Source organism: Vigna umbellata, chromosome 1 (genome assembly GCF_029865625.1).
Source record: "Vigna umbellata cultivar VRB3 chromosome 1, Vumbellata_1.0, whole genome shotgun sequence".
Classification (NCBI taxonomy): Eukaryota; Viridiplantae; Streptophyta; class Magnoliopsida; order Fabales; family Fabaceae; genus Vigna; species Vigna umbellata.
This window is the reverse complement of record NC_142165.1, coordinates 97,094,458-97,120,421: the sequence shown is the minus strand read 5'-3', so window position 1 is coordinate 97,120,421 and position 25,964 is coordinate 97,094,458. Positions and strand designations below refer to the sequence as shown.

Sequence of the window (25,964 nt, the reverse complement as noted above, 5' to 3'; positions counted from 1 at the left end):
TTTAATGGTTTGATTCACTTTACGAGTTTGTTGGGATGAGTAAAAAAATGTTCTTACCAGATTAGTTTGGGTAAGGAGAAAATTCAACATTAACATTTGTAAAAATAACATCAATTTCTCTTCAAAAGAATATTTATATATAGGTTTGAGAATAAGTGATTGTTGCGAACTTTTTTCAGCTCCTTGAATAATTTTGAACTCACATAAATGTCTTTTTCTTCGTTTCACCCTTGTAGTTTTGTTGTAAAAAAACATTGAATACACTTCAATGCAACATTAATTGTTATTCTCTTATGTATGTAACTCTTAGTTGAAATATTTATCCTTATACGTACTTTTTAGTGTTCAAAGTGATAAAAATGACCTCTTTAGTGAATAGATAATTGAACCAAAGTTGATATATGCTTGTATCATATAAAATTGGGGAACATTTAAACGACAACTAAAATGCCACGTGATAGTTGATTTGAGGCTGAATTTGAACACAAATCTTTTGATACAAATGATAAAACATTCAATAAACACAATGTAGGATGTTTAACTTTTACTGGATTGTTCTAAAATGCTATCTTTCTATAAGTTACGACCTATGAAAATAGTTTGACCTCTTTTACATGTTTATATGATAATATTTTTTTCATTTAAAAGAAACTGATAATTATTTAAAAATTTATTTTATATGCACTCCTAATTTATTGTGAACTATAATCACTGGTACAAAAACAACATATAATGTCCCACATTCAACGTTCAACTACTGAATAACCAAAATTAAAAATGAGCGGTGGTATTTTTGTAAATAATTGCAATTATTAGACGTCGTTTAGAATTGTAATTTGACATTAAAAGATTAGCGAATTTAATAAAAATTTGATGGGGAGGTTGAAAATTCATTCACCCTATCTTAGCGTGCTATACCATTTTCTCTTTCCAAACTTTTCTCGAATACTTTATGTATGATTTTTGTCTTTGTTTAACAGATTATTTTCGTCTATTGTCCTTCATAGGCGCATTCTGCTTTCTCTCTTATTGTCACAAAACTTTATTCCGACGAACTCACATTTTTGAAGGTTAGTTTTCGTTTTCGTTTTGAAGAACTCATTTGTTGTTTTTTTGTGTAAACTTGTTTGTTGTTGTTGTTTATTTGAACTTGTTTGTTGTTGTTGTTTGATTGAACTTGTTTGTTGTTAGTTATTATTTTTTGTTGTTAATAATACACTACACGTTCATAGTTGATGTTTTATAAAATACCAAAAATTAAAATTTGATGTTTTTATGTTTGTCAGGTCTCATAGAGTTGTAAAAAATGATTACAATTAATTAAAAAAACAAAAAGAATTGATTAACGTCCAATATTGACAAAATTAGACTTTAAGTTAATGTTGCATATTAACAAAATTCGACATTAATTTAACGTCGAGTTTTTTTAAATTCGACGTGCTGATAGTCGTTTGTGAATTCGCCGTTAAAAATCCAAAATATTTGATGTTGTACGCTATTTTTTAAAATTGAATTATCTTTACTAATTTTTGTTTACTTTAAAAAATATAATTTAATCGATAAAATAGTTTTTTAAACCGTTGCGAAATTTTTGTAAAATAACTATTGAGAAATACAATATATATGAGGATTATTTAAACATTATCATATATTACCCATGATTTATTTGATTTTGTCATCTTGTATATTTATAAATTCTCATTTATGGATAAAACATCTAACATTATGTGTGTTAACATTGTTAACTTAAATAGAATGAAATTGCATTATCACTAATATATACAAAGATAAACTAAATAATGAGTAAAACAGGAATAAGATAATTAACTTTATCATAACAAAGTAATATGATTTATAAAAATGTTAGAATATAAATAAAGTATTAATAATTTTGTAGTTAAGATAGCATATATATATATATATATATATATATATATATATATATATATATATTTCATGTAACTTATGTAGACTATTATGAATTGATTTTTATTTATATAATATTGAAATGTAACTATTAAAAAAAGAAAAAAAATTAAAAGATTAAATATAAAAGTGGAAAAAGTAAGTATTTTAAAGGAATTTAATTTGGTCAAAAGTATCCGATGGTTAAAGAGGAACGATTTTATATTCTTATTATTACGTAATTGCATAATTGATAATAATATATAATAGTTTGTATAGATCCTTCCCTTATTTGTACACACATCTAAATCTAAATATAAACATAACATACTCAAAACTAGTCGAATTTCAATTTGGGTTTAAAAAGTAATTTCCAACAATTAATCGAATTTATTTATTTATTAGGTCAAGAAAACGCACATTTTCAGCCCTGTCAAACTTTCGTTGTGCTAAAACCCTAAACTAAACCCTTTTGTCACCAGAGAACAGAGAGACAGTGCACCCAACAATGGTGAACGCGAGTGACGCTGGCGTCGAAGCCCTACGGCGCCTGAAAGCGACGGATACACATTTATGGTTGGCGCCGAACGTGGAGCTGTCGGAAGCTGCTCGTACGGCGTCCCAATACTTGTTTTCTACCCTAAAACCATTTTCCCCTAAAACGCCATTGGATCAACTCCTCGTGGAAGGTTTCGACGCTGAACAGATATGGCAACAAATCGATCTCCAATCACAGCCTCTGTTATCCACCCTGCGCCGCCGATTGAAGCAGCTGGCTGAAAATCCTGAAGAGATTTCCCAGCTGAAGGTTCTTTCGGAAAGTGGGAACAAGGTGGAGGAAAAGAGTAGAGACGAGTGGGAGGGAGATAGTGACGGTTTTGACGAGGAGTTGGATGAGGAAGAGGAAGAGGAAGAGGAAGGAGACGAGGACGAAGAAGAGCAGGGAGAAGAAGAAGGAATGGAAGAGGATGAGGAAGATGAAGTGGGAGACGAAGAAGATAATGAAGAAGGCGGTGGCATTGAGGATAAATTCTTGAAAATAGATGAATTGGCGAAGTACTTAGATAAGGAGGAAGAGGATTTTCAGAATGCTGAGGCAGACAGAGAAGGCGAGGAGGAAGATGATGACGAGGAAAGTGATGAGGTGGGTGTGCTCTTTGCTTACTGTGGTTTTTATTAGTCTTTTTTGGGGTTTCTAAACCTGGGACAGTTGTTTTAGGTAGTTTGTGCCAATTGATATCACTGTTAGGGTTTGTGTGAGGTATAATACGGTCTTCTTTGTTTTTGTTGAATTTTTATTAATAGTGTTATATGTTGGTTTTTTAGTGCTTTTCTTTTCTTCTAATTTGGCTGTGAAATCCGTATTAATAATGTTCAGTTCTTGTTAAGTTGTTATTTGCTTGTTTATTAATTATTTAGTTTGTGACCCATTCTAATTATATTTATCTAGGATGATGATTTTGGGTCTGGTGACGAAGATGATGTAGACGAAGAAGCAGAGGACATGGAAAATGCAAGGTGTTTATTATTGTCCTCCCACTATAAAAAAGGATCTTCATCCATTTTAAGATTGCAACTCTAGTTATTGGTTATATCCATTGTCACTAGTCTACAATTTCACTTATTGGTCAATGAAGTGCTTAAGTAAAAGCTTTAAATTGCTTCACTTCTGCTTGACGATCTATGTTCCAGAAATATCTATAGATATCACATGCGTATGTCTTGTTCTTGGGTAAAACTTTGTGGTGAGATGCGAATAACAATATCAAAGCATTATAGCCAGGAGGTCTAGCCTTATGATAGTACGTGTAGAATTGTGATTTTAATGGTTAACACTTGTTACGTGACAACCTGATATGCAATGCCTTAACTAATTTTATTTTATTATTTTGATATTATTTCCAAACATGGGAGAGGGAGTGGAGGGACTAGCCTCGTTGTAGAAAAATCAAGCCACTTGCTCTTCATTGGACAAAGAAATGTACATTAGGCTAGTTCTTTTGATATTATCGATATAGATGTGAAAGCTTGTTTCTCTTTTTCCTATTTCTGGTATTTATCTGTATGAGTCCCACGCTGAATACACCTATAGTAAGTGAAGTTTCTCGCTGTCACCCATGTCATCAGTGTTGTGTTTTCTTCTATTCATCACATATTTAATAAGAAAATAATGTTAATTAGTTAGTTAGTCTGCTGCTGTTAGCTAGGATTTTATGGCTGTTTGGTAGTTACCTTTAAATAAGGTAGGACTGTTGACAGACTGAATGATAATAAGAGCTGTGCATTGTCCAGTTCTTTGATCTCTCTGTTTCTCTTCTCTTTCCATCTATCATCTTCATCCTTTTTTCTTCTCCTCTCTCCTCTTTCCCACCAGAAACGTGAAATTCCTATGTGCAGCTGAAGGTCGATGTGTAATCTCTATCTTTGGGACTTTAAGGACATGGGTCTCCTCTGCATTAAATGTTCACCGTCAATTTAACTCAGTAGTTATTTGTTTTGCTGTCATTATTTCCCTGGATTATTCATATGCATACCCCTTTTTCTTTCCCGTCAATTTCCTTCCTTAATCTACTAATTGAAAAATGTATTGATTAATAATACATGCCCGTTGCATACCGTGCCAGAAGTAGCACATTTTAGGTATCTTGAAATTAACACACAAAGTTATGAATTGATGGAGGGAAACGTAAATAGTAGGAATATGATCCAAGCTTGGTTGATGAAATGGATGGGTGCTTTGGGTTTTACTGCATAAGCATAAGACCAAGCATGCTTTATGGTACTGGATTTTCAGAGTGTTAAGGTAGTCTAACTGTATGGCATTTATGCTTAAGGCTTTTCTAGGATCAAATACATTTTCTATTTTTTTTTCAATTGTAATTCCTGTAGTATTCTCTGGCCAAATGAATTTGGCCAAGTGATCTTTCCTCTCCCCTTGAGCTGTACACTGTTTACCGCTAATTATTATGTGGTTTGTTTGTTTTGGTGTATTTTCTTTATTATTATGCTCAGTTCTCACCGCTCATGTTATGCAATTGTCTGGATACTTACCTTAGATGTTTTTTTACCATGTCTGTATTTGGGGTTCATTTTTTTCACCTGTTGCCATCAGGTATGAAGACTTCTTTGGAGGTAAAAAGGAAAGGGGCTCAAAAAGAAAAGCTCAAGTACTTCGGGAATCTAAATATTCTGAAGATGAGGGTGACATAGAATTTGACAATGAGGTCTCTCTCTCTCTCTCTCTCTCTATATATATATATATATATATATATGTTTACTATTTAATTTGTAAATAGTTTTCTTAATTTCTTATTCTATTTTATTACATATGTGTAGAAAAAAGGGACTACATCTGGCCACGAAAAGGAGCTGGAAAAAATTCAATCCAAGATAGAGCAGATGGAAAAAGCTAACATAGAGCCAAAAACATGGATTATGCAGGGTGAGGTAATACATTAGTCCCTTCATTTTTTTAATCTGATTACTTTTTGGGTTGGATTTGCTGGCTATTTTGCTAATCTGGTATTTTGATTATTGATTGATGATTTTGTTACAGGTAACTGCTGCAAAGAGACCCAAAAATAGTGCATTGGAAGTTGATCTAGACTTTGAGCACAATGTGAGGCCTACTCCTGTAATCACTGAGGAAGTTACAGCTTCTATTGAGGATATGATCAAGAATAGGATTATTGAGGTAACTTTATATGCTGAACTAACTTGGTTTGGACGTCTACTATAGTTCATCATGACTTTTACTTGAGTGGGAGATGATACTGTTAGAATAAATGACCTTTAATAGGGTTTATTATTAGGTGCTACGTACTTTTTGTTTATCCTAGTTTCTAGAAATGTCTTCTAGAATTCTCTTATGTTCATTGTATTCGATGTATTTGAAGATATTATAAATATGAAACTCTTGAGAGGGGTTTACATATGGTCTCAAATTCACTCTAAATCTCTATTCTTAATTCAAGTTGGTATCAGAGCGGCTTGATCTCGCTATGCCCGTCTTTGTGACTGTTTTTTTACTCTCCAACGGCTCCATTTATGTCGTTCGTCGTTGTTTGACGTTGGAGTTTCGTCTTTTAACACTTGGGACTGAGGTGCCTCGAAGAGCGCAATCCAACCCCGGTGGTCACGCCTCCATTCTCTATCCCATGCGTTGTCACATGCCGTCAACAATCACGGTGCCCTAGGTGCGTGAGTCTCACGTGTCGCTGTCCAGTGGTTGGGCCTTCTCTAGGCCACCTTTGTTTGACTCACCGAAGCATGTTGAGTCCATATCTAGCCTTCATTCTTGGTTTCAAACTCATTTGCTTGGGTCTCCTAGGTATTTCTCTCCTAAAACCCTCTTTCTCTAGGCCACCATCTATGCAATTATTTTCAGACCAAAAGGATCTTGGAAATCTCATTTTTTGGCACAGAAGTAGCTCAATCAAAGGAAGGAGTGATACTTTCACAACAAAAATATGCTCTTGGCATCCTGAAAGAAACGAGTATGATTGATTTTAAACCAGGAGATTGTTCCATGGATCCAAATCTAAAATTAATGGTAGAACAGGAAGAAACTTTCTTTGATCCAGAAAGATATAGAAGACTAATTGGAAAACTTATTTATCTCACTATTACTAGATCAGATTTGTCCTATGTATTTGTCCTATGTAGTTGGTGTTGTGAGTCAATTTATGCAAAAACCATGTATTGATGACTTGAATGTAAATCATTTGTATTCTAAGATATTTCAAAAAGGCTCCAGGACAAGGGTTACTTTATGAAGGTAAAGGGAATACTTAAATTATTGGATATTGTGATGCTGATTGGGCTAGTTCTCTTATGGATAGACACTTTACTACAAGATATTGTGTTTTGCTTGGAGGAAATATTGTCTCTTGAAAAAGTAAGAAGAAAAATGTGGTCACCTGACCATCTACTGAAGCTGAGTATAGAGCAATGACATCTCTTGAACTTATGTGGGTAAAATAGTCCTTACAAGAATTAGACTTTTGTAGCATTCAGCCGATGAAGATGTATTGTGATAATCAAGCTGCTTTTCTCATTGCTTCCGCAGTGTTCCATGAGAGAACTAAACACATTGAAATAGATTGCTAGTTCATAAGAGAAAAATTGTTGTCCAAAGAAATCTACTCAGAGTTTGTTGGATCAAATGATCATCTTGCACATGTATTAACAAAATCACTGAGAGGTCCTCAAATTGAATTTATTTGCTCCAAGGGTACATACAATTTGTATGCTCCAGCTTGAGAGGGAGTATTAGAATAAATGACCTTTAATAGGGTATTATTAGGTGCTATGTACTTTATGATGATCCTAGTTCCTAGATATGTCTTCTAGAATTCTCTGATGTTCATTGTATATGATATATCTAAAGATATTATAAATATGAAACTCTTGAGAGGGTTTACGTACTCTCTTAGAATCACTCTAAATCTCTATTCTTATTTCAAGTGATACATAGATGGCAACATGTACCATTTTGGTAAAAAGTTGGATGTGTTAAGCTGGTTATATAATTACTAACAAGTAATACATGAGATGAAACTGCATTACACTACGTTTTTTCTAATGTACACTTGTGTTTTATATAGGGGCTTTTTAATGATGTGCAAAGGCTTCCTAAATTGCCATCTAAAGCGCCTCGGGAAGTTACAGAGTTGGTAAGGCTTATTTCACTGAAATAGATTTAATGTTCAGTCAACATTTTCTCTAGCTCTATCTGTATGTAACTAACTTGTACAAGTAATTTCATTTTTGTTATGAATTCAGGATGACAATAAAAGCAAGCAGGGTCTTGCAGAAATTTACGAGGTTTGTATTTTAAGTATATGTTCTGCAGCATTTGAAAACCTTTTACTAATTTTTCAAGGGTTTGTACATTTCATCCTTGCTTGTGATGTACCTTAAATGTATTTTTTTTAATTGTTGACAGCAAGAATATGTTCAGAAGACAGACCCCACATCTGCTCCATTGTCATTCAAAGATGAACAAAAGAATGAGGTGCAAATCTTGATTGTTTTACTTTGTTTCTGTTTATTGTGCTATTTAATCTCTTTCTCATTTGTTATGTGCTTCATTTTCTCATGCATTATACAAAGTTGGCTAATTGTACCAGGTTGTGTAACTAACTTGTTATGTCCTTTATATATTTCATTATTATGCATTAATCTTGCACCTTGTACTCTTTATTAGGCTACCATGCTGTTCAAGAGACTCTGTCTGAAGCTGGATGCCCTATCTCATTTTAACTTTGCCCCAAAACCTGTATGACACCAACGTTCTTATTATTTCTTGGTAGACTATATATACTTAACTTGAAATTTCTTCTTATTTTGCCTTGGATTGAAATGAACAGGTTATAGAGGACATGTCTATTCAAGTTAATGTGCCTGCTCTGGCAATGGAAGAAGTAAGCAGCTATTCTTTTTATTAGTTTTTTTTTTTGCTTATGTTTCTTACATTTATCAGTTATTGACAATGTATTACACCTTCCATGGGTAGATTGCTCCTGTGGCTGTTTCAGATGCTGCTATGTTGGCTCCTGAGGAGGTGTTTGATGGCAAGGGTGATATCAAGGAAGAAGTAGAGCTTACACAGGCAGAAAGGAAGAGAAGGAGAGCTAACAAGAAAAGAAAATTCAAAGGTATCATAGGTTGTGTAATAAAAATATCTTCCTTGTGGTTTTCAATACATATTACCAGTCTTTTTGCGAACTTTCACACCATATGCGTATGACTTTTCTAGGAGGAAAGTGTGGGAAATCAAATAGTATTTTAGGAAAGAATAAATTAGGAAATTTGTGTATTTCATAACAAGTATATATTTTATTGTAATCAGTACAGATTTGAATAAATAGGGACAATCCCATAAATCAAGGGATTCTAGAATAGAATATAGTTATTATATTTCCTAAAATAGCTTAGGTCTCCCGTATATATCTTGTATGATCTCTTTGTAATAAAAATATCAATTTCCATTTAACCTAATTTCCAGATGGTATCAGAGCTTCCGATCTAGGAAGCTCTGTCTGCGCATTGTAAACCCTAAGACGGCAGCCTGCATTGCTGCTGCATTTTTCTTAACCCTAAGACGGCAGCCTGCATTGCTGCTGCATCTCTCATAACCCTAAGACGGCAGCCTGCATTGCTGCTGCATCTTTTCCTATATTCATTACATTTTTTTTTCCTTGCTATTGCAACCTTCTCTATCGCTCAATCTTCCGTTGCTGCTGTCTTCTCTGTGCCTTAATTGCACAGCCTTTCCTTTTTTCCGCTCAGCCATCTTCTTGCTATGATGTCAAGGGAAGCGGAAGTTGTGAACCCAACCCCAGAAACAGGGAATTCCCATTCCCAGCTTCCTGGAGAACTGCAGAATATCCATTCTGCATATCGACTCAATGGAAGAAATTATTTGAAGTGGGCCCAACTTGTTCGTACAGTGCTGAAGGGAAAGGGGAAGTTGAGTCACCTGATGGAGTCTGGACCCAAACAGGAGGATCCCAAGTTTACTACATGGGATGAGGAAGATTCAATGATCATGGCGTGGCTGTGGAATTCAATGATTCCAGAAATCAGCGACACATGCATGTTCCTTAATTCGGCAAAAGAGATTTGGGATGCTGTAGAGCAAACCTACTCTAAAGCCAAAGATGCTGCTCAAGTATATGACGTAAAGGTGAAAACTTTGGCAGCAAAACAAGGGAACAAGACTGTTACAGAATATGCCAATCAGTTGAAATCATTATGGATGGAGCTAGACCATTATAGAGTCATAAAAGCCAAATGTACTGAAGATTCAGCACTTCTCAAGGAATATATCGAACAAGACAGAGTTTATGATTTCCTTGTTGGTTTGAATCCTGAATTTGATCAAGTTAGGATTCAAATATTGGGGAAGCAAAAGGTACCATGCTTCAATGAAGTGGTGGCTATTGTGAGAAGTGAAGAAAGCAGAAGGGGTCTCATGTTGGAGAGTCCAGCAGTAGTAGAGAACTCAGCAATGGTGGCTGACCATAAAGGAGAACAGACGTTGGCCATGGTAGCCGAACAGAAGAAAGGAGGATCAGCAAATGTGGAGAAAAAAGGTGATGGTCTCTGGTGTACCTACTGCAATAAGCCTCGTCATACCCGAGAGAAGTGCTGGAAGTTGCATGGGAAGCCTTTAAATCGAGATCGAGAAGGGGGACACAGAGGAGGCCCCTCAAGGAAAGGAGGACAAGTTTATGTTGCTGCTGGAACAAATGAAGGAAATAATCCAGAAGCTGCTGCCCATCTTAATCAAGAGGAGATAGAAAGGGTGAGAACCTTTCTTAGTAAGCTGGAAAAACCTACAGGTGTGTGTTCTTTGGCATATTCAGGTAAGTTTCCACTTTCTTTTGGATTAAATGTCTCAGATACACCCTTTAACAATTACTGGATATTGGACTCTGGAGCCACAGACCACATGACACCATTAGCCAAATACTTCTCCACATATTCCCCATGTCCCAGCAACAAGAAAATTGCCACAGCAGATGGAACCCTTATAACTGCAGCTGGTCAAGGAAATATCCAAATCAATTCTTTAATAACCTTAAAAGATGTTCTCCATGTCCCAAAGCTGTCCACCAACCTAGTCTCTATACGAAAACTTATAAAGGATTTGTCATGTAAGGTTGTTTTTTACAACGATCATTGTGTATTTCAGGACAAGGATTCGGGGAGGATGATTGGACATGCTAGAGAATGGAATGGCCTTTATTATCTTGAAGATCCAAATCTGTCCAACAAAAACAGAATCTCTCATTCCTTCATATCTGAATCTTTGATGACCAACAGAGAAAAAATCATGCTTTATCATTGTCGGTTGGGACATCCCTCCTTTGGAGTGATCAAAATTATGTTTCCCTCTCTGTTTACAAAGTTAGATGTTGAGAGTCTTCATTGTGAGGTGTGTGAACTTGCTAAGCACAAGCGTGTATCTTTTCCAATAAGTAATAAAATTAGCAATTTCCCCTTTTATCTTGTTCATACTGATGTATGGGGACCTTCTAATGTTTGAAATGTGTCTGGTGCTCGATGGTTTGTCACCTTTATAGATGATTGTACAAGGGTCACTTGGGTTTTCCTACTTAAACAAAAATCAGAAGTCAGTTCTGTCTTCCTAAACTTCCACTCCCTGATAAAAGGTCAGTTTGGTGTTAATATTAAGAGGCTCAGGTCAGATAATGCCAAAGATTACTTCAATCATGTCCTTAATTCTTTTTGTCAAAAAGAAGGTATAATTCATGAGTCCTCTTGTGTCAAAACACCACAGCAGAATGGGGTCGCAGAAAGAAAAAATGGGCATCTATTAAATCAGACTCGGGCATTGTTGTTCCAACATAGTGTTCCAAAAAATCTCTGGGGGGAAGCTGTTCTTACAGCAACACACCTTATCAATAGACTACCCTCTAGAGTCTTAGGATCAAAAAGCCCTATGGAAGCTTTGTCGTCTTTCTATCCAAACCTATCCACTACAAATAATCTTAAACCAAGAGTTTTTGGGTGCATCTCATATGTCCATATTCATAATACAGACAGGGGGAAACTTGATCCTAGAGCCTTAAAGTGTGTCTTTGTTGGTTACTCACTCACTCAGAAAGGGTATAAATGCTACCACCCCCCATCCAAAAAATTCTTTGTGTCTAGGGATGTTACCTTCAATGAACAAGAGGGCTATTTCCATCAACCTTATCTTCCGGGGGAGAGTTTCAGGGAAGATAAGGAAAGTAGTAATTCTGGTTTTCCCATTCTTCCAGACCTGATATTTGAACCTAAACTAGATCAAATTGAAGCTGTACCAAGTGAAATTAATTGTGAAGCTGATCAAGGAGATGTTGAAGCTGGAAAATTTGGTAAGAAGCTGGTATACTCAAGAAAGACTAAGGCCATTCCAGGATCAAGCAATGTTCAAGAATCCAACTCAAATCCACAAAAAGAGGTAACAATTTTTTCTCCAGCTGTGCAGGCTGAAATTGAAACCCAAAATGATCTTGAAATTGAAACCCAAAATGATCTTGACCTCCCAATTGCCATTAGAAAAGGGCCAAGAAAATGCACCAAACAGCCAATCTACCCTCTCTCAAATTACCTGTCCTTTGAAAATTTCTCTCCTACCCATAAAGCCTTCCTAGTAAACCTAAATACTACACTCCTACCTAATACCCTATCTGAGGCATTGTCTGACAGAAAATGGAGGCAAGCCATGGATGTAGAGATGGAGGCGTTAGAGAAGAACAACACCTGGGAGTTAGTCACCTTACCAATAGGAAAGAGGCCAGTTGGATGTAAGTGGGTTTATACAGTGAAATACAAGGCTGATGGATCAATTGAGAGATATAAGGCAAGACTAGTTGCCAAAGGGTTCACCCAAACCTATGGAGTTGATTATTTGGAGACCTTTGCTCCGGTTGCCAAAATGAACACAGTTAGGGTGATATTGTCTCTTGCTGCCAATTATGGCTGGAACTTGGAACAATTTGATGTTAAGAATGCTTTCCTACATGGAGACCTTGAAGAAGAAATTTATATGGAGATACCTCCGGGATACGGTAGAGACGTTGTAACCAACACTGTTTGCAAGCTGAAAAAGGCATTATATGGGCTAAAACAGTCCCCCCGTGCATGGTTTGGCAGGTTTACTAAAGTTATGACAGGTCTAGGTTACAAACAAAGTCAAGGGGACCATACTTTGTTCTTTAAACATTCCAAGTCAGGGGGAGTAACAATATTATTGGTGTATGTGGATGACATAATATTAACTGGAGATGATAAAGAAGAGCAGCGATTGTTGAGCCAATGCTTGGGCAAGGAATTTGAGATCAAGACCTTGGGAAAACTAAAATATTTTTTGGGAATTGAAGTTGCCCACTCCAAGAATGGGATATTTATATCCCAGCAGAAGTATATCACTGATTTGCTCAAGGAAACTGGCAAGGCAGCGTGCAAACCTGCTAGTACCCCATTAGAACCAAACATAAAGCTTGGAAATGCAGAAGAAGACGTTGCTGTTGAAAAAGAGATGTACCAGCGATTAGTGGGCAGACTTATATATTTGTCTCATACCAGGCCAGATATTGCCTATGCAGTGAGTTTAATTAGCCAATTTATGCATAGCCCAAAGGAGACCCATTTACAAGCTGCCCACAGAATTTTACAGTACCTTAAAGGAACTCCAGGAAGAGGGATTCTATTCAAAAGGAATGGTAATGTGAAGCTTGAAGCCTATACTGATGCTGATTATGCAGGGTCAATTGTGGATAGGAGGTCAACTACAGGTTATTGCACCTTTCTTGGAGGAAATCTTGTGACTTGGAGAAGTAAAAAGCAGGGTGTAGTGGCTCGGTCCAGTGCTGAAGCGGAATTCCGAGCCATGGCACAAGGTATATGTGAGTTGCTATGGCTTAAAATCATCTTAGAAGACTTGAGGATAAAATGGGAAGAACCTATGAAGCTCTATTGTGATAATAAGTCAGCAATCAGCATAGCCCACAATCCAGTGCAGCATGATAGAACAAAGCATATTGAAGTGGACAGACACTTCATCAAAGAAAAGCTTGATAGTGGCTTGATATGCACTCCATATGTGTCCTCTCAAGATCAAATTGCAGACATTCTTACCAAGGGGCTGGGCTGCCACAATTTTGAGAAGATTGTATCCAAGCTGGGAATGGAAAACATCTATTCACCAGCTTGAGGGGGAGTGTGGGAAATCAAATAGTATTTTAGGAAAGAATAAATTAGGAAATTTGTGTATTTCATAACAAGTATATATTTTATTGTAATCAGTACAGATTTGAATAAATAGGGACAATCCCATAAATCAAGGGATTCTAGAATAGAATATAGTTATTATATTTCCTAAAATAGCTTAGGTCTCCCGTATATATCTTGTATGATCTCTTTGTAATAAAAATATCAATTTCCATTTAACCTAATTTCCAGAGAAAGTTGCCCATCATTTTGTTGTGTAGAAGCAAAAAAGTATCTTATGTTTTTAATTATTAATTAACAAACTTTGTGGTTACAGAAGAGGCAGTAAAAAAGACAAAAAAGAAGACGCAAGAAGGTGCAATTCATAGCCAAGTTAATGGTAATTTTTTTTATCTGGCTTTTTAATACTAGGTTTAGAAATGTTAATTTCTTTGCCAGCAAAGTCAATTTCTTGTCTGTAACCTCATTATGTTAAGGAATTAAAACCATAACTATGTAATGGTTGTTCTATTCTGAATTCTGAAATGCCATTATCCTATTTTCCCAGGACTTGGATATATACCTCTTCTTTTTTAATCTTGGCTGGCTTTTTGTAAAGATTTGGTAGAACACACATCATATGTGTGGAGCATTTTTTCTTTCTCTCATGATTCCCTACCAAATCCTATGGAATATTTAGTCATGGTATATTCAGCAGGATTGAACCAGGAGTCTCAATTAATTCCAAATTAAGCCTGTCTGAACAATGTTTTACTGAAACCAGTGGTTCCTTAATATAGACTCTGCCCTTGTCTGGGTACAATTCCTTGTATTTTAGTCCTAAGATACGATGACTAGTTGTCTACACATTAAGGTGTGGTGGCTTCTATCTGTGGATGAGTAGTCAGATGTAGTCCAAAGAAATTTTCCGAAAGACGTGGTAGCTTCTTACCTTAAATCTCCCTGTATCTTTGCAGGGTAAGGAACAGTGCGAAATTTTATATTGTTTATAGAAGCTGCTCAACTAACAATAAGTTGAAGATGGAGCTCGTGGCAAAACATGAGTAAAATAGATGTGGAAGAAGATTTTTTTGGAGTCAATCATATGAACGATGCCATTCAAACCCGTGCTGCAGTGGCAGATGAGAGTATCTTGAATGCTTATAGTTTTCCTGTTATTGCTGTTCCCTAAATTCTAAGTTAATATCAAATCAATTGATAGGTCACTGTTTATTTGCTTCCCCTGTTATTTAAAGTTTGTTGTAGCGCAATTGGTATGCATAGCTGATATGTTGTATTGTTCCGCACCCCTTGCTAATGGCTTATAGTTGGACCTTTGATTCTCTTGAATTCCTTGTATAGCACTGCTATCAAGGGATGAGCATTAGTCGAGTTTATTTCAAGACACCATTGCACAGTAAAATAAGAAAATCGTCTAGTTTTCTAATGCTTTGAAAGGGGGTTCAGTTAGTTTTTGGGTTGTAAACTAAGATCTTTTAAGAAAAACATGAATAGTTTCTAGAATCAATGCCTGAATAACGTTTGGTAATGGGAAAGAAATTTAAAAGACCCGCCTTCTAACTAATGAAAGTCTCTTCAGAGATGCAAGGGTAACGGATTTTTAATTATTTGTAACGGTAGAAATGAACCGGAAGAAGAAAAAAAGGAACAATTTTTCTATTCGTGGAATGAATTAAATTTCAAGGTAATAAAACATGTAAAAGCAATGAAGAGCAATACACAATATCTTCATAATATATTTGGAGGATACAACCTTCTCCTGGGCAGCCTTCAAAAACCAACGATGAATACAATCGGATGCACTGTAAACGATGAATAATAATACAGTGTCTGTACAAGTTTACTCATTACCACCTTTTTTTTCCTTGTTTTTGAGACTAGAATAAGTGAAGTCCGAAGCACTTTAAAAATATGCTTACTACTTTTAATCTAGACCGAAAGTATCATTGCTGTGTCTGATGAAAATCTTGAGTAACAGGTTCAACTAAATTATTGAATTAGCACTTCTTCCAATAAAAGGGCATGGAAGTCATTCCCTTGACGCAAAAATTAGCCCTCTTTTCCGAAAATAAATAAAATGCTCGAGCCTGCTGAGCATAAGGGGCGTCACACCTAACAATAGTATTTCATTTACTTAAATTTCCTTCAAGCCTCTCAATTGCAGCACTAACCCCACTCTTAACTTCTTTCTGACCTGAATGTGGATGTGCTTCATTAGCCATTTGTACCAACTTCAGATGGATCCAACCTGCCAAAGAATTAGCGGGAAAAATTTCAACAAATAGCTGCACATCCACAATTCAGACAAGCAAGGTATATCATTCAACAATTAAATAATAAATTTGCTTCCTCTCCTTTTATTCACTAACAAAAGTAGTCAACATTACCAAGAGGAAAGCAAAATGCTGCTCCCAGCACCGACCCTAGCGCCATATTCCTTGCTCGCCAACGGAGTGATCCAGGCACTAAAACAAAACAGGATAGAACATTCAACACATTAGTTTTGTGGTCTGACCATTTTGTATTATCTAAAAGATTTTCAACCTAAATAACGTACGATAAAAATGTAGAACAGTTAGCTGTTCTCATCATCTTCCCAAGTAACAACACATGGAGTACAGTAAGTGTATGATTTCTTACTGATTAAACCAAAAGCTGAAGCAGTCGCTGATCCAGCTCCGACAACATTAAAAACATCACGAACACCCCTCTTCTCTGCAAGCAGATTTTGCATGCAGTAAAATGCAGCAGTAAACATTCCAAGGCGTATCCCTCCCACTATCGAGCCCCGTGTAACTCTAATGAATCGTTTCTCCATTGCATCTCTCATCAATCGATATTGCTCGCGTTTATCTTCAGTGCTCCCAAGTTTCAACATAACTTCGGCATCCTTGCTCTAACAACAAATGTGAAATTCCTTAAGATTGCCACAGTTAATTGGGATAATCTAGACTGGCAATATTTGCAGCAACATGTTTGACAAGAAAAAAAACTAGGATTGGCTATACAAAAAGATAAATGTCAGTAGCATGTTTGCAAAGAACATTCTTTCCATAGGCGAGACTGGTTTTTATTGCATTTAGATGAACATTTAAATCAACTTGATATCGCTAACAAATTCCATTGGGGGTATCTTCAACATGCGCCCTTCAAACCAATAACTAAACATCTCAAGTGGACACCTGCATGTGGTTCGATAGCAGTGTAATAGATGATGATCTAATAATCCCACCAATATATTTTCAGTTTAGTCATATTTCTAAACAATGTAGAATCTCTAACAATTGTCATCAATATTCTCTCGGTCAACAGTCAGGATAAGCAGTATCTGTTCAGTCTTCTTCATAAAGACATTTTGAAACAATGATAGTTAATCTCCTTATCTAAACAACAATACAGTGCATAGATAATAACTAAAATGTGCAGCTCATGCAAGGAGCAAAAATAATTAATAGGTTTAGATATATTTTTAGTCCCTATAAATAAAGATATCTTCAGTTCAGGCCCTTCAAAAATAGTCACCTTTTGGTTTTTCATTTCTGAAAACGTGTGATCGTTGTGCTTCAAATTACATCAACTCTTTTTTGTCCCTTGTTTAGGGAAATAGGAACAGTAAAATATACATGAACATTTATTTCTTGAAGGTCTAAAAGTGAACATTGCCCTATTTGCAAAAAGTAAAAAATATAATTAGGCATTCTGATATACTTGTGTTCTTACCTGGCTCAATAAGGCCCTTTAAGCCCCTTCACTATGGAGCAGCCCAACCTACACCTATTTGGACCATATTTAATATTATAACTAAATCCTAATAGTTTGGTATCTTGGTTATTATTTATCACTCTTTACTATTTATTATACTATTATTATACGACCCAAGTAAATAATATTCTAATAAGAACACAGGCCTATGACCTGTGTTGATCCTATAAATAGGACTAGTATTTCCCAGGAATACTCACTAACACCCACTCTCACTTACAGATCCTAACTCTTTGACTTGAGTGTTGGAGACTCTTTTACTCATGGATCTTCCCCTTCCCAACAACAAGGAAGCCCTTTCCACATAAAAGGAGCAATCAAACCACCGTTAGGATTTTGTCACCAGTCCACAAGTCCATGCTCAAGATCTTCATAGAAGAAAAGAAATAAGGAAATAAAACAAGTTTCTTTCACTTGACAAATATAATTTTAGAGGGCGACTAGGACCCTTCCATGTTCTACTGTTTATATTAATAAAAAGTTGATCAGAAGCACTCGAGTTAATTACTCATGAATTTTGACCTTCCATGGATTGAGAAATGCAAGCTTATGATGTACTTGGAGTTTGAGATGTTTATGCCAAACTGTTAGACTTTACACATAGATACTCTTGATATTCCTCCTCATTGAGCTTGGAGTTGGTAGTTTTAGCCTTAGAGATATTTGTTGTTTTGGAAGGAAAATCATGCAAGAAGTAGCAATTTTCTTGGGTGTGACCCATCCTTCTACAATATGTACACTGAGGACACCCTCAAGCTTCACGTTCTCCTCTTTCTCGTGTGGCAACCATGACAGATGGTTCTACTAGTTCATGAAGAAGATGTGTGGTCAAGGTATCCATGGAAGGGACCTCATAACTGATAAGACATTGATATACAATATGATCCAAGTCTGGAGGTAAAGCACAAAGGATCATCACCATATAATATTTGTCAAGTTTCTTCTTGATTTCCTCCAAAGATTCGACTTCCAAAAACATCCTCAGTTCTTCCACAACTGATTGGGTTTCAGTCATGAAGGATACCATATCATGGTCTGCCATTTTGAGAGATGGAAGCTTGTTTGTTGAATAATAGAGATGTTGGATATCATTGGCATAAATGTTTTGAGTTTTCTTCCAAACGAAGTGACAAGGGACATCAGAAGTTTTGGTTCCATGATTACCACAACAGGGCACGTAATTGAAAATTTGCTTGTTTCCACTGTCAAACTTTTTTAGCAGGCACATGGCTTCCATCTTTCTCAAAGTGGTCATGATGACCTTGGCCAAGAAACTAAATTTCGACGACAACATACCAAGATAAATAATTTTTCTTATTCAACTTTTCAGAAGTAATGGAGGGATTTCAGAGAATGAAATAACATTGTCAATAGCCATCTTTGATCAAGGGAACAAAAAAAAAGTAAGGAGATGCTAAAACAACAAGGGAAAATGAAAACCCTAGGGTGACTTCCAGAAGGGTGGCTTTTGGACTTATCTGACATGATGTTTCAAGGGTCAGACCAAGGTTGTCCGACGACAACTATGGAGGTAGCGGTGACGTTCGGATGAGCGGAAGGCGGTGCATCAACACATATAAAGAAAAATCGTCCTTTAAAACTATTCACCAAGAAGTTGCAAATAGAATGTCTTTTTTTGTCTGTCCAACCATCAAACACAATGGTACAACCAGTTCTCTTCCACTCCTCCATATATTCCTCAAGGATTATATATGTTTTGTTCACAACTTGTTTCAAGAGCATCTCTCTAATATCATGATAAAATGGTGGTTTGTAGCCAACTCCATACTTAAACAATCATTTTACACATCTTTGCAAATGTTGGATTTCTAATTATATTGAAAGGAATGACACTGGTGTAAAAGACTTCAACCACTTGAGCATCAACTTCTTCTTTCTATCCATCCTCTTTTCATCATTTGATTTATAGTTGCTTGGACTCTCACCTTGCTAGTAGTGGCATCTTTTTGTTTTCCTTTAAAACTGAACACCCTATTCCTCCTTCAACACTCTTACTTTCTTCATGGTCTTCATCAATGACATGTAACTTTCTTCTCTTTATTGAAGCATCCTTAGCTTCTGCAACTTTTTTTATCATCAAATTTTTTGTTTCTTCCGAAATAGTAGCACAAGGTTTAGAATCCTCCCTGGTTCCAACAAGATGATGTTTAAATCTAAATATGCCTCCACTCACAATCTTTAAGAAATAGTTACATTTAACTTTTCTTCCATTACCATTAATATCAAACCCATGTTTCCATCCAATATCAGACTGATTTACCGGAGCATTTTTACTTCTACTTTTAACCGATGAAGATGCACTTGGATTAGCATCCACTGAATTTGATGCATTTCCAAACATAATGGTATAAGTTTTTTCACTACAAAACATAAAAAACAAGCACTGCAGCAAAGGGCTTTGTTTAGAACTTAAAAACAATGCAGCACCTTACTTTTCAGAAATAAAATAATTTATACCACACGTACAAAGGTATGTGAGATGAGGTGGAATCAGAGGCACATGAAAAAAACTTTCTTCAGTGCAAAGAATAAAATTTCACTTACACGTACACCACACGAAGGATTGAGAGATGATGGCTGAGTGCGAAACAGAGGCACACAAAGGAGGCACAACCATCGCTGACGGCGAGATGGTGGGCGACAACGAGTGAGGGCACGAGCGAGGGCGCGAGCGACAACAAGAGAGGGCGCGAGTGACAATGCGAGCAAGGAGCACGAGAAGGGAAAAACACATACGCTAACAAGAACAAGAGCAAAGCTTGGGTGAATCGCAAGAGAGGAACAAAGAAGATGAGTTTCGCCAGTGACCCTAAATCAGAAAACTTAATTTGGTGAGCCCTAAAAACGACTCTGTTTTGCATTTAAAAAATATCTTCACAAACTCTCCAAATCGAAAGCAAGCTCGCGATTTCAGACGAGCCTACTGATTCTACTATCGAGCCTACTGATTCTATACCAAATATGAGTTTGCTTCCGAGTTAACTTGGAAGCACTAAGTGAACACATAAACTAGACTGAGTAGTTAACGAGTTAACCTGCAAGTTTGGTAACCATGGTAGGGAGATGGAAAGTCAAAAAGACTATCCTAGACAGTTAAGTACAATAAAATAGAGATAACCCACACACTACTCCCTACTTTTGACCTTTTGGACTTCACTAATCATAAATAGACTTAGTAATTATTCCAACACTTTCCAAGCTAAATTAACTTATGAATAAGTTAGTTTTTAGAGAAGTTAATATGAGAGTTTTTATAAATTAGTTTATGTATAAACTAATTTTAGCATGTGGAAGCTAATTCTATTTTTTCTTCCAATATTTTTCTCCTATAAGAGCTTATGGACTAAACCCAAATGAAAATTCACACTAGAAGACATGAATAATTATAAAATTTACACATATATGTTTCTATAAGCTAGTGTTAGCTAATGGAAAGTTATTTCATTTTTCCTTCTTATTTTCTTTTCTTATAAGTGCTATGACAAATTTATCTAAACAAAGTTATCTGGAAAATTCTTAATGAACAGTTCTGCTTTAGTTATCTTTGTTTCTGTTATAGAATAGATAACATAAAATATTGTTTTAATAAATTGTATTCATTTTGTCTTCTGCCTTTATTATATATTCTTCTTCTACCGAAGACCCAAGAACTTTCACAAGGAATATTATTTCTTGGGAACCACAATTTAAATAAATAACTATGAAATACTTGACTCATCGTGGACATGTCTAACAGTAAGAAAACCAAATCAAACTCACACCAAATTACCCTTTGATTGTTTAAAGAAAATGATCTTCACTTGTACTCTTATCTTTTATTTCAATGACCTTTTCTGAGTTGAGCGTACTACACTCTAAAATGTAATATTAAGCAGGGTTTTGAAACATATTTTTACTTATATACTTACAACAGAAGCAGCTGCCTCCTTGCTACCACCATATAACATGCCTGCAAATACTCCAATGACAGTCGCTGTGCCCCAGTTAACTGTTCCAGCCAGTCTTGGAGAATTCTGATTAAGGCAAGTATTAGAATAGCAAAAAAGTTAAGTGAATTCAGTATGGTGAAGTCCAGCACACATTTGAAAGCAACATTTTAAAAAATCCAGGAGGAAAACAGAATGTTTTCTCATTAAATGAGCGCAAGGCCTATAATATAAAATTCAATTCAATACATCATGAATTATATGATATGGACAAATTTCTGAAAATACACTCATTAACTTAATCAATAGGTAGATACAGTTAGATAACCAGCATTCCTAACTTTTATCGTCAAACAGTTATGAGAATGAGAAGCCTCTGAACAAACCTACGGAAGTCTAAAAGTGATTTTCGTTATATTTTGAAACTCGGTCATGATACCCACGCTTCTCCACCTCATAAATCATAACAGATACCTAATTTATTTTTTCTGAGAGCAACTTAAAATGCATCACTACACTTCTAAGGTCAGACTAAAAAACACCTAGAAATGGGAAAAGCAAAATATTATCAATGTCAACATTGCAAGTCTAGATTAGACATATTTTCTGTAGTTCTATATTGACAAATAATGGAATTCTATTAAGTAAATCATTCTTATACTCGTCTATATTAGCAAGTGAACAGGCTTGATAATGGAATTCTTTTTCTGTTCTAGTCAGCCGCCAATTGAGCTCAAAACGAACCAAGTCGTTGCAGCTAGCGAATGTAAAAGTTTCGCCACTATCCTACGAAGAGAAAATTCTAGGGTTCGTTATTCAAATCAGTCGCACACTACTATCCATTCACACACCAAACAATGCAACAAAATTCTTAGCCAAACCAAAAACAAAACCAAAGAAAAAGAGTAACATAGAAGAGTTTTGTACTTCTGGAACTGTGGATTCGGCGGTATCAGGGACTTCCATGATCGGAGGCACGGCAAAATCAACCGTATGGAAATGGAAGCAGTACAAACTGTTTGATTGGCGAAAGAGAATTCGAAAACAAAAGGGTGAAAGGGGAAAGGTAAATCGATCTCCAAATAAATTGATTCGGTGTGTGCGGATGGTAGCGGAATCCAACGGTTGCACCGTTGTGGAATCTTTAATTTTAGGTACTATCTGAGACTAACGCTGGGTTGAACGCATGGCACTATTCCTTTTATTTTGTTTTTGTTTTTTTAATTAAACAATTCTTAACTTTTTAATCTAACCGTAGTCGAAAACTAATTTACACAATTTTAATGATAGTATTAAAGTATCAAATATCTAAAAGCATTGGCTATTTGAAATCCAAAGCTTACCAAAATATTACATTAGGGGTTTGAAGAATATGTACATATATTCAAGTTTTTATCTTATAAATCAAGATGCATGTATTGGCACATATGAATGGTAATTCAGTTTCTCATGTTTTTTTTCTTTCTTCCAATACATTAACAATAAGTGATGGAAAACCCATCAAACATAAACAAGTCAAAAAAATTATAAAAGGATTATACAAATACAAGTTATAAGGTGCTCTAATAAAAGAATAACAATAAACATATATTACCTATACTTTTGATTTCATGTTATTTATTATGCACTTAATTTTTTTCTTCTTTTTTTATCATATCTTACATCTTATAAATTTATCATTATATTTTTCTCTAAATATATATTAAATTTTAATAAATCCTTTTGATCTACATGAATAACTTACTTCATTCATTTTTATCAATAAGCTCAACAAACTTATCTGTCCTTCTTTATTTTGATTATTCTTTTTAAAGTCTTTTGTAAATGAAGATGATGGAGGAGTATTAGAAAAAATCCTCTGACAGCACGGAGTAGACAATTTAGAGAGCTTCAAGTGATGAGGGCTCTTTATCTTTGTACTAAGTTCAATTTGTAGCCATATGCTTTGGTCTTTCGTTATTTTTTTTGTTAATTTTAATTTGGGATCTCAAACACAGAAGGAAGAAGCTGTTAGGAGATTAATTATATCTGATGAATAAAGGATGGAGTTATTTATAAACCATCCGAACCATATAAACATTTTATTTCTTAGTATGACTATCATGTTAACTAATATTTTTCTCTTTTTTTCTTTGTATAGTTTGTTGTACAAGTAACCTTATAAAGATATTGGATTCTAAAGAAGTCAGTATATATTGTAGAGGATGCAGGGAAAGCGAAGCAAAGGTAGGGAGAAATGGAAAAGCCACCAAAATGTCGAGTAAAATAAAAACAACAATATCCGTGGTCCCTACCCCAACATAAAGCGAAGGAAAACCCCCACACAATTCATCTAGATTCCGCAACACCAAAATAAAGCTTGCTCATAATCATCACGTAACTGACGAAGCAAGGAACTATTGCAGTGAGTAGTCTAGTCCCTCAGTAGTAGCGAGAGTAGTATTGAGAAGCATGGGTTCATTGGTGTTTGGAGTGTGGTTTCTCTGGGCAGCATATACAATCCCTCTTAGTTGGTGCCACCCCAACACATGCCGTTCATACTGCGGCAACATAACCATAGACTACCCCTTCGCACTCCAATACGGTTGCGGCCACCCTGGCTTCCGCGATCTTCTTTTCTGCATGAACGAGGTTCTCATGTTCCACGTCAGCTCCGGCTCCTACAGGGTCCTCGAAATCGACTACGCCTACCAGGCCCTCACGCTTCACGAGCCTCACATGTCTACCTGCCACAACCTCGTTCTCGGATCCCGTGGCAACGGCTTCTCTGTCGAACCCTGGCGGGCTCCTTACATGAACCCCGCCGCCGACAACGTCTTCATGCTCATCGCCTGCTCCCCCCGCTCCCCCCTCTTCCAGGGCTTCCCCGGAAAACACCTCCCCTGCCGCAACGTCTCCGGAATGGGCTGCGAGGAGTACCTTTCCTGCCCCGCCTGGGAGATGATGGGCCACAAGAGATCTGGCCCCGCCTCCTTCTTCGGCTCCGGCCCACTTGAGTGCTGTGCCGTTCCCTATCAGGCTATTAGGGAGATTAACCTCACCAAGCTTCAGTGTGAAGGGTATAGCAGTGCTTATAGCGTCGCTCCGCTTAAGGTTGATGGGCCAGGCGGGTGGTCCTACGGGATCCGTGTTAGGTACTCCCTGCAGGGGAATGATGAGTTCTGTGGCGCCTGTGAAGCCACTGGTGGCACCTGTGGCTATGGTTCCGATGGGATTAGACAGGTCTGTATGTGCGGGGACTTCAACTCCACCTCCAACTGTGATTCAGGTTCCTCCATTTACCAACTTTTTCCCTAATTAATCATCAGTTCTTTCAAAGAAAAATACATAAAATAATGCTTAGTGGTTTTTCATACTCTTTCTGTAAATTTTACAGTTGGCATACCGTCAGGAGCAACACATAATCAAGTATTAGAAGGTACTGGCACTAAAGACTCTGTTTTCGAAAAAAAAAATTACAGTATAACTTAAGTTCTCTAAACTTTATTTACATTAACTATTAGAATAAATTGATGAATTAAAATTACACAGTTATAGTATTAGGAGAGCCAATCATACAATTATTATATTAGTGGCTAAATCTTTATTTAAAATATTTACAGAAAAATGTCAGTGCTTTTACTTTTTTATTAAAATATTTTAAATTAAGATATGAAGTGAAAACAATGAGACTCTTGTTTTCCTTTTAAGGAATCATTTACCATTTGGAGAGAAATTGATATTTTTTTTTTTGCGTACAGGACTATTGACGTATGTGGTATTGTGGATGACGAGCAATCAGATTTCAAAAGTAGGATATGTATAGTGTGTGAGACTGTCATCGTGAAATGGGTAACGTGTTTCATATGTAAATGCCATTTTTTTTTTGCTGAAGACGGTGGTCATACAATGAGAGTGAGAGTGAGTTTTGATTTGTATTCCGTGTTCCCCATCTATAGAGGCTTACTCGAACATTATTCAAAAGCGCAGGATGCAGGGTAATGTTATTTTACTCAAACAACTTCTGAATCTGATTCACTCACCGATGCATGAAAAATTATGTCGCCAGATCTTGACATGCTTCAAAATTTAACCCGAGACAATTCCTTTTCACACTCAGTATATACATGTTGCAAATTTCATTATGCATACCTTATTTCATTACCATTCAATCAGAGTATAAGGAAGTTACTTTGAACACACACACTCTGTTTTCAACGAGTACCGACAAAAATGAGTTGTTAAAAACATTTTTTTTCCCGGATCAGTGTCTATCTTTTTTAAAGATGCATATATCGCGCTGATTCTATGACTTGTCAATTAATTTTAAATGTATATACGCCATTAAAGTTTTCAACACTTAGTATTTGGTATCGACGATCATCAGGACTTACATTTCACAACAAAACACAAATATCTAATAATACAATCTTAAGTCTTGATAAAAAAAATATTTTTTCAACATTAACAACCATATATTCACAACAATTACTATAGTAAAATTTGTAAGGGTTATTTCACTACAAAACTATTTAATTTTAGAAGAGGTTATTTTATGGAGGTTTTAAAAACCCCGAATATTTCTGGCGGTTATTTAGTGAAACCGCCGGTAATCTCTAAATA

The 25,964-nt window shown here is 35.9% G+C and overlaps 3 protein-coding genes across 4 annotated transcripts; 2 read left to right on the top strand and 1 right to left on the bottom strand.

Moving 5' to 3' along the window:
• The first annotated feature begins 2,323 nt into the window (after window positions 1-2,323).
• Window positions 2,324-15,035, top strand: LOC124823652 (U3 small nucleolar ribonucleoprotein). Of its 2 annotated transcripts, XM_047295907.2 has the most exons (13): window positions 2,325-3,049; window positions 3,356-3,423; window positions 5,018-5,129; window positions 5,242-5,352; window positions 5,462-5,599; window positions 7,512-7,580; window positions 7,690-7,731; window positions 7,853-7,921; window positions 8,114-8,185; window positions 8,277-8,330; window positions 8,423-8,564; window positions 13,970-14,032; window positions 14,610-15,035. In XM_047295907.2, the coding sequence occupies exons 1-13, from the start codon at window positions 2,414-2,416 to the stop codon at window positions 14,612-14,614; spliced, it is 1,581 nt and encodes a 526-aa protein (XP_047151863.1). In that variant the 5' UTR covers window positions 2,325-2,413; the 3' UTR covers window positions 14,615-15,035. The 2 variants fall into 2 exon arrangements, with proteins under 2 accessions (XP_087961101.1, XP_047151863.1); XM_088104975.1 differs by lacking the exon at window positions 14,610-15,035 and having other exon boundaries at window positions 2,324-3,049; window positions 13,970-14,210.
• Window positions 15,036-15,359: 324 nt separating this feature from the next.
• On the bottom strand, window positions 15,360-22,547 carry LOC124823653 (Mitochondrial import inner membrane translocase subunit Tim17/Tim22/Tim23 family protein). Its single transcript, XM_047295908.1, has 5 exons — window positions 22,290-22,547; window positions 21,345-21,449; window positions 16,294-16,549; window positions 16,041-16,118; window positions 15,360-15,901 (listed from the first exon to the last, which is right to left on the bottom strand). Exons 1-5 carry the CDS (start codon window positions 22,326-22,328, stop codon window positions 15,780-15,782), a joined length of 600 nt encoding a protein of 199 aa, XP_047151864.1. The 5' UTR covers window positions 22,329-22,547; the 3' UTR covers window positions 15,360-15,779.
• Window positions 22,548-23,560: 1,013 nt separating this feature from the next.
• LOC124823654 (wall-associated receptor kinase galacturonan-binding protein) lies at window positions 23,561-25,443 on the top strand. The gene is made up of 3 exons (XM_047295909.2): window positions 23,561-24,630; window positions 24,739-24,780; window positions 25,103-25,443. Exons 1-3 carry the CDS (start codon window positions 23,814-23,816, stop codon window positions 25,165-25,167), a joined length of 924 nt encoding a protein of 307 aa, XP_047151865.1. The 5' UTR covers window positions 23,561-23,813; the 3' UTR covers window positions 25,168-25,443.
• The last annotated feature ends 521 nt before the right edge of the window (window positions 25,444-25,964 follow it).

Coding starts and splice junctions, on each gene's coding strand:
- LOC124823653 (XM_047295908.1), bottom strand. CDS start 22,328: ATGGAAGTCCCTGATACCGCCGAATCCACAGTTCCAGAA. Junction 21,450..22,289: donor CCGAATCCACAGTTCCAGAA/GTACAAAACTCT, acceptor TGCCTTAATCAG/AATTCTCCAAGACTGGCTGG. Junction 16,119..16,293: donor TTCAGCTTTTGGTTTAATCA/GTAAGAAATCAT, acceptor GTTTTGTTTTAG/TGCCTGGATCACTCCGTTGG.
- LOC124823652 (XM_088104975.1), top strand. CDS start 2,414: ATGGTGAACGCGAGTGACGCTGGCGTCGAAGCCCTACGGCGCCTGAAA. Junction 3,050..3,355: donor ATGACGAGGAAAGTGATGAG/GTGGGTGTGCTC, acceptor ATATTTATCTAG/GATGATGATTTTGGGTCTGG. Junction 8,186..8,276: donor TTAACTTTGCCCCAAAACCT/GTATGACACCAA, acceptor TGAAATGAACAG/GTTATAGAGGACATGTCTAT.
- LOC124823654 (XM_047295909.2), top strand. CDS start 23,814: ATGGGTTCATTGGTGTTTGGAGTGTGGTTTCTCTGGGCAGCATATACA. Junction 24,631..24,738: donor CACCTCCAACTGTGATTCAG/GTTCCTCCATTT, acceptor TAAATTTTACAG/TTGGCATACCGTCAGGAGCA. Junction 24,781..25,102: donor ACATAATCAAGTATTAGAAG/GTACTGGCACTA, acceptor TTTTGCGTACAG/GACTATTGACGTATGTGGTA.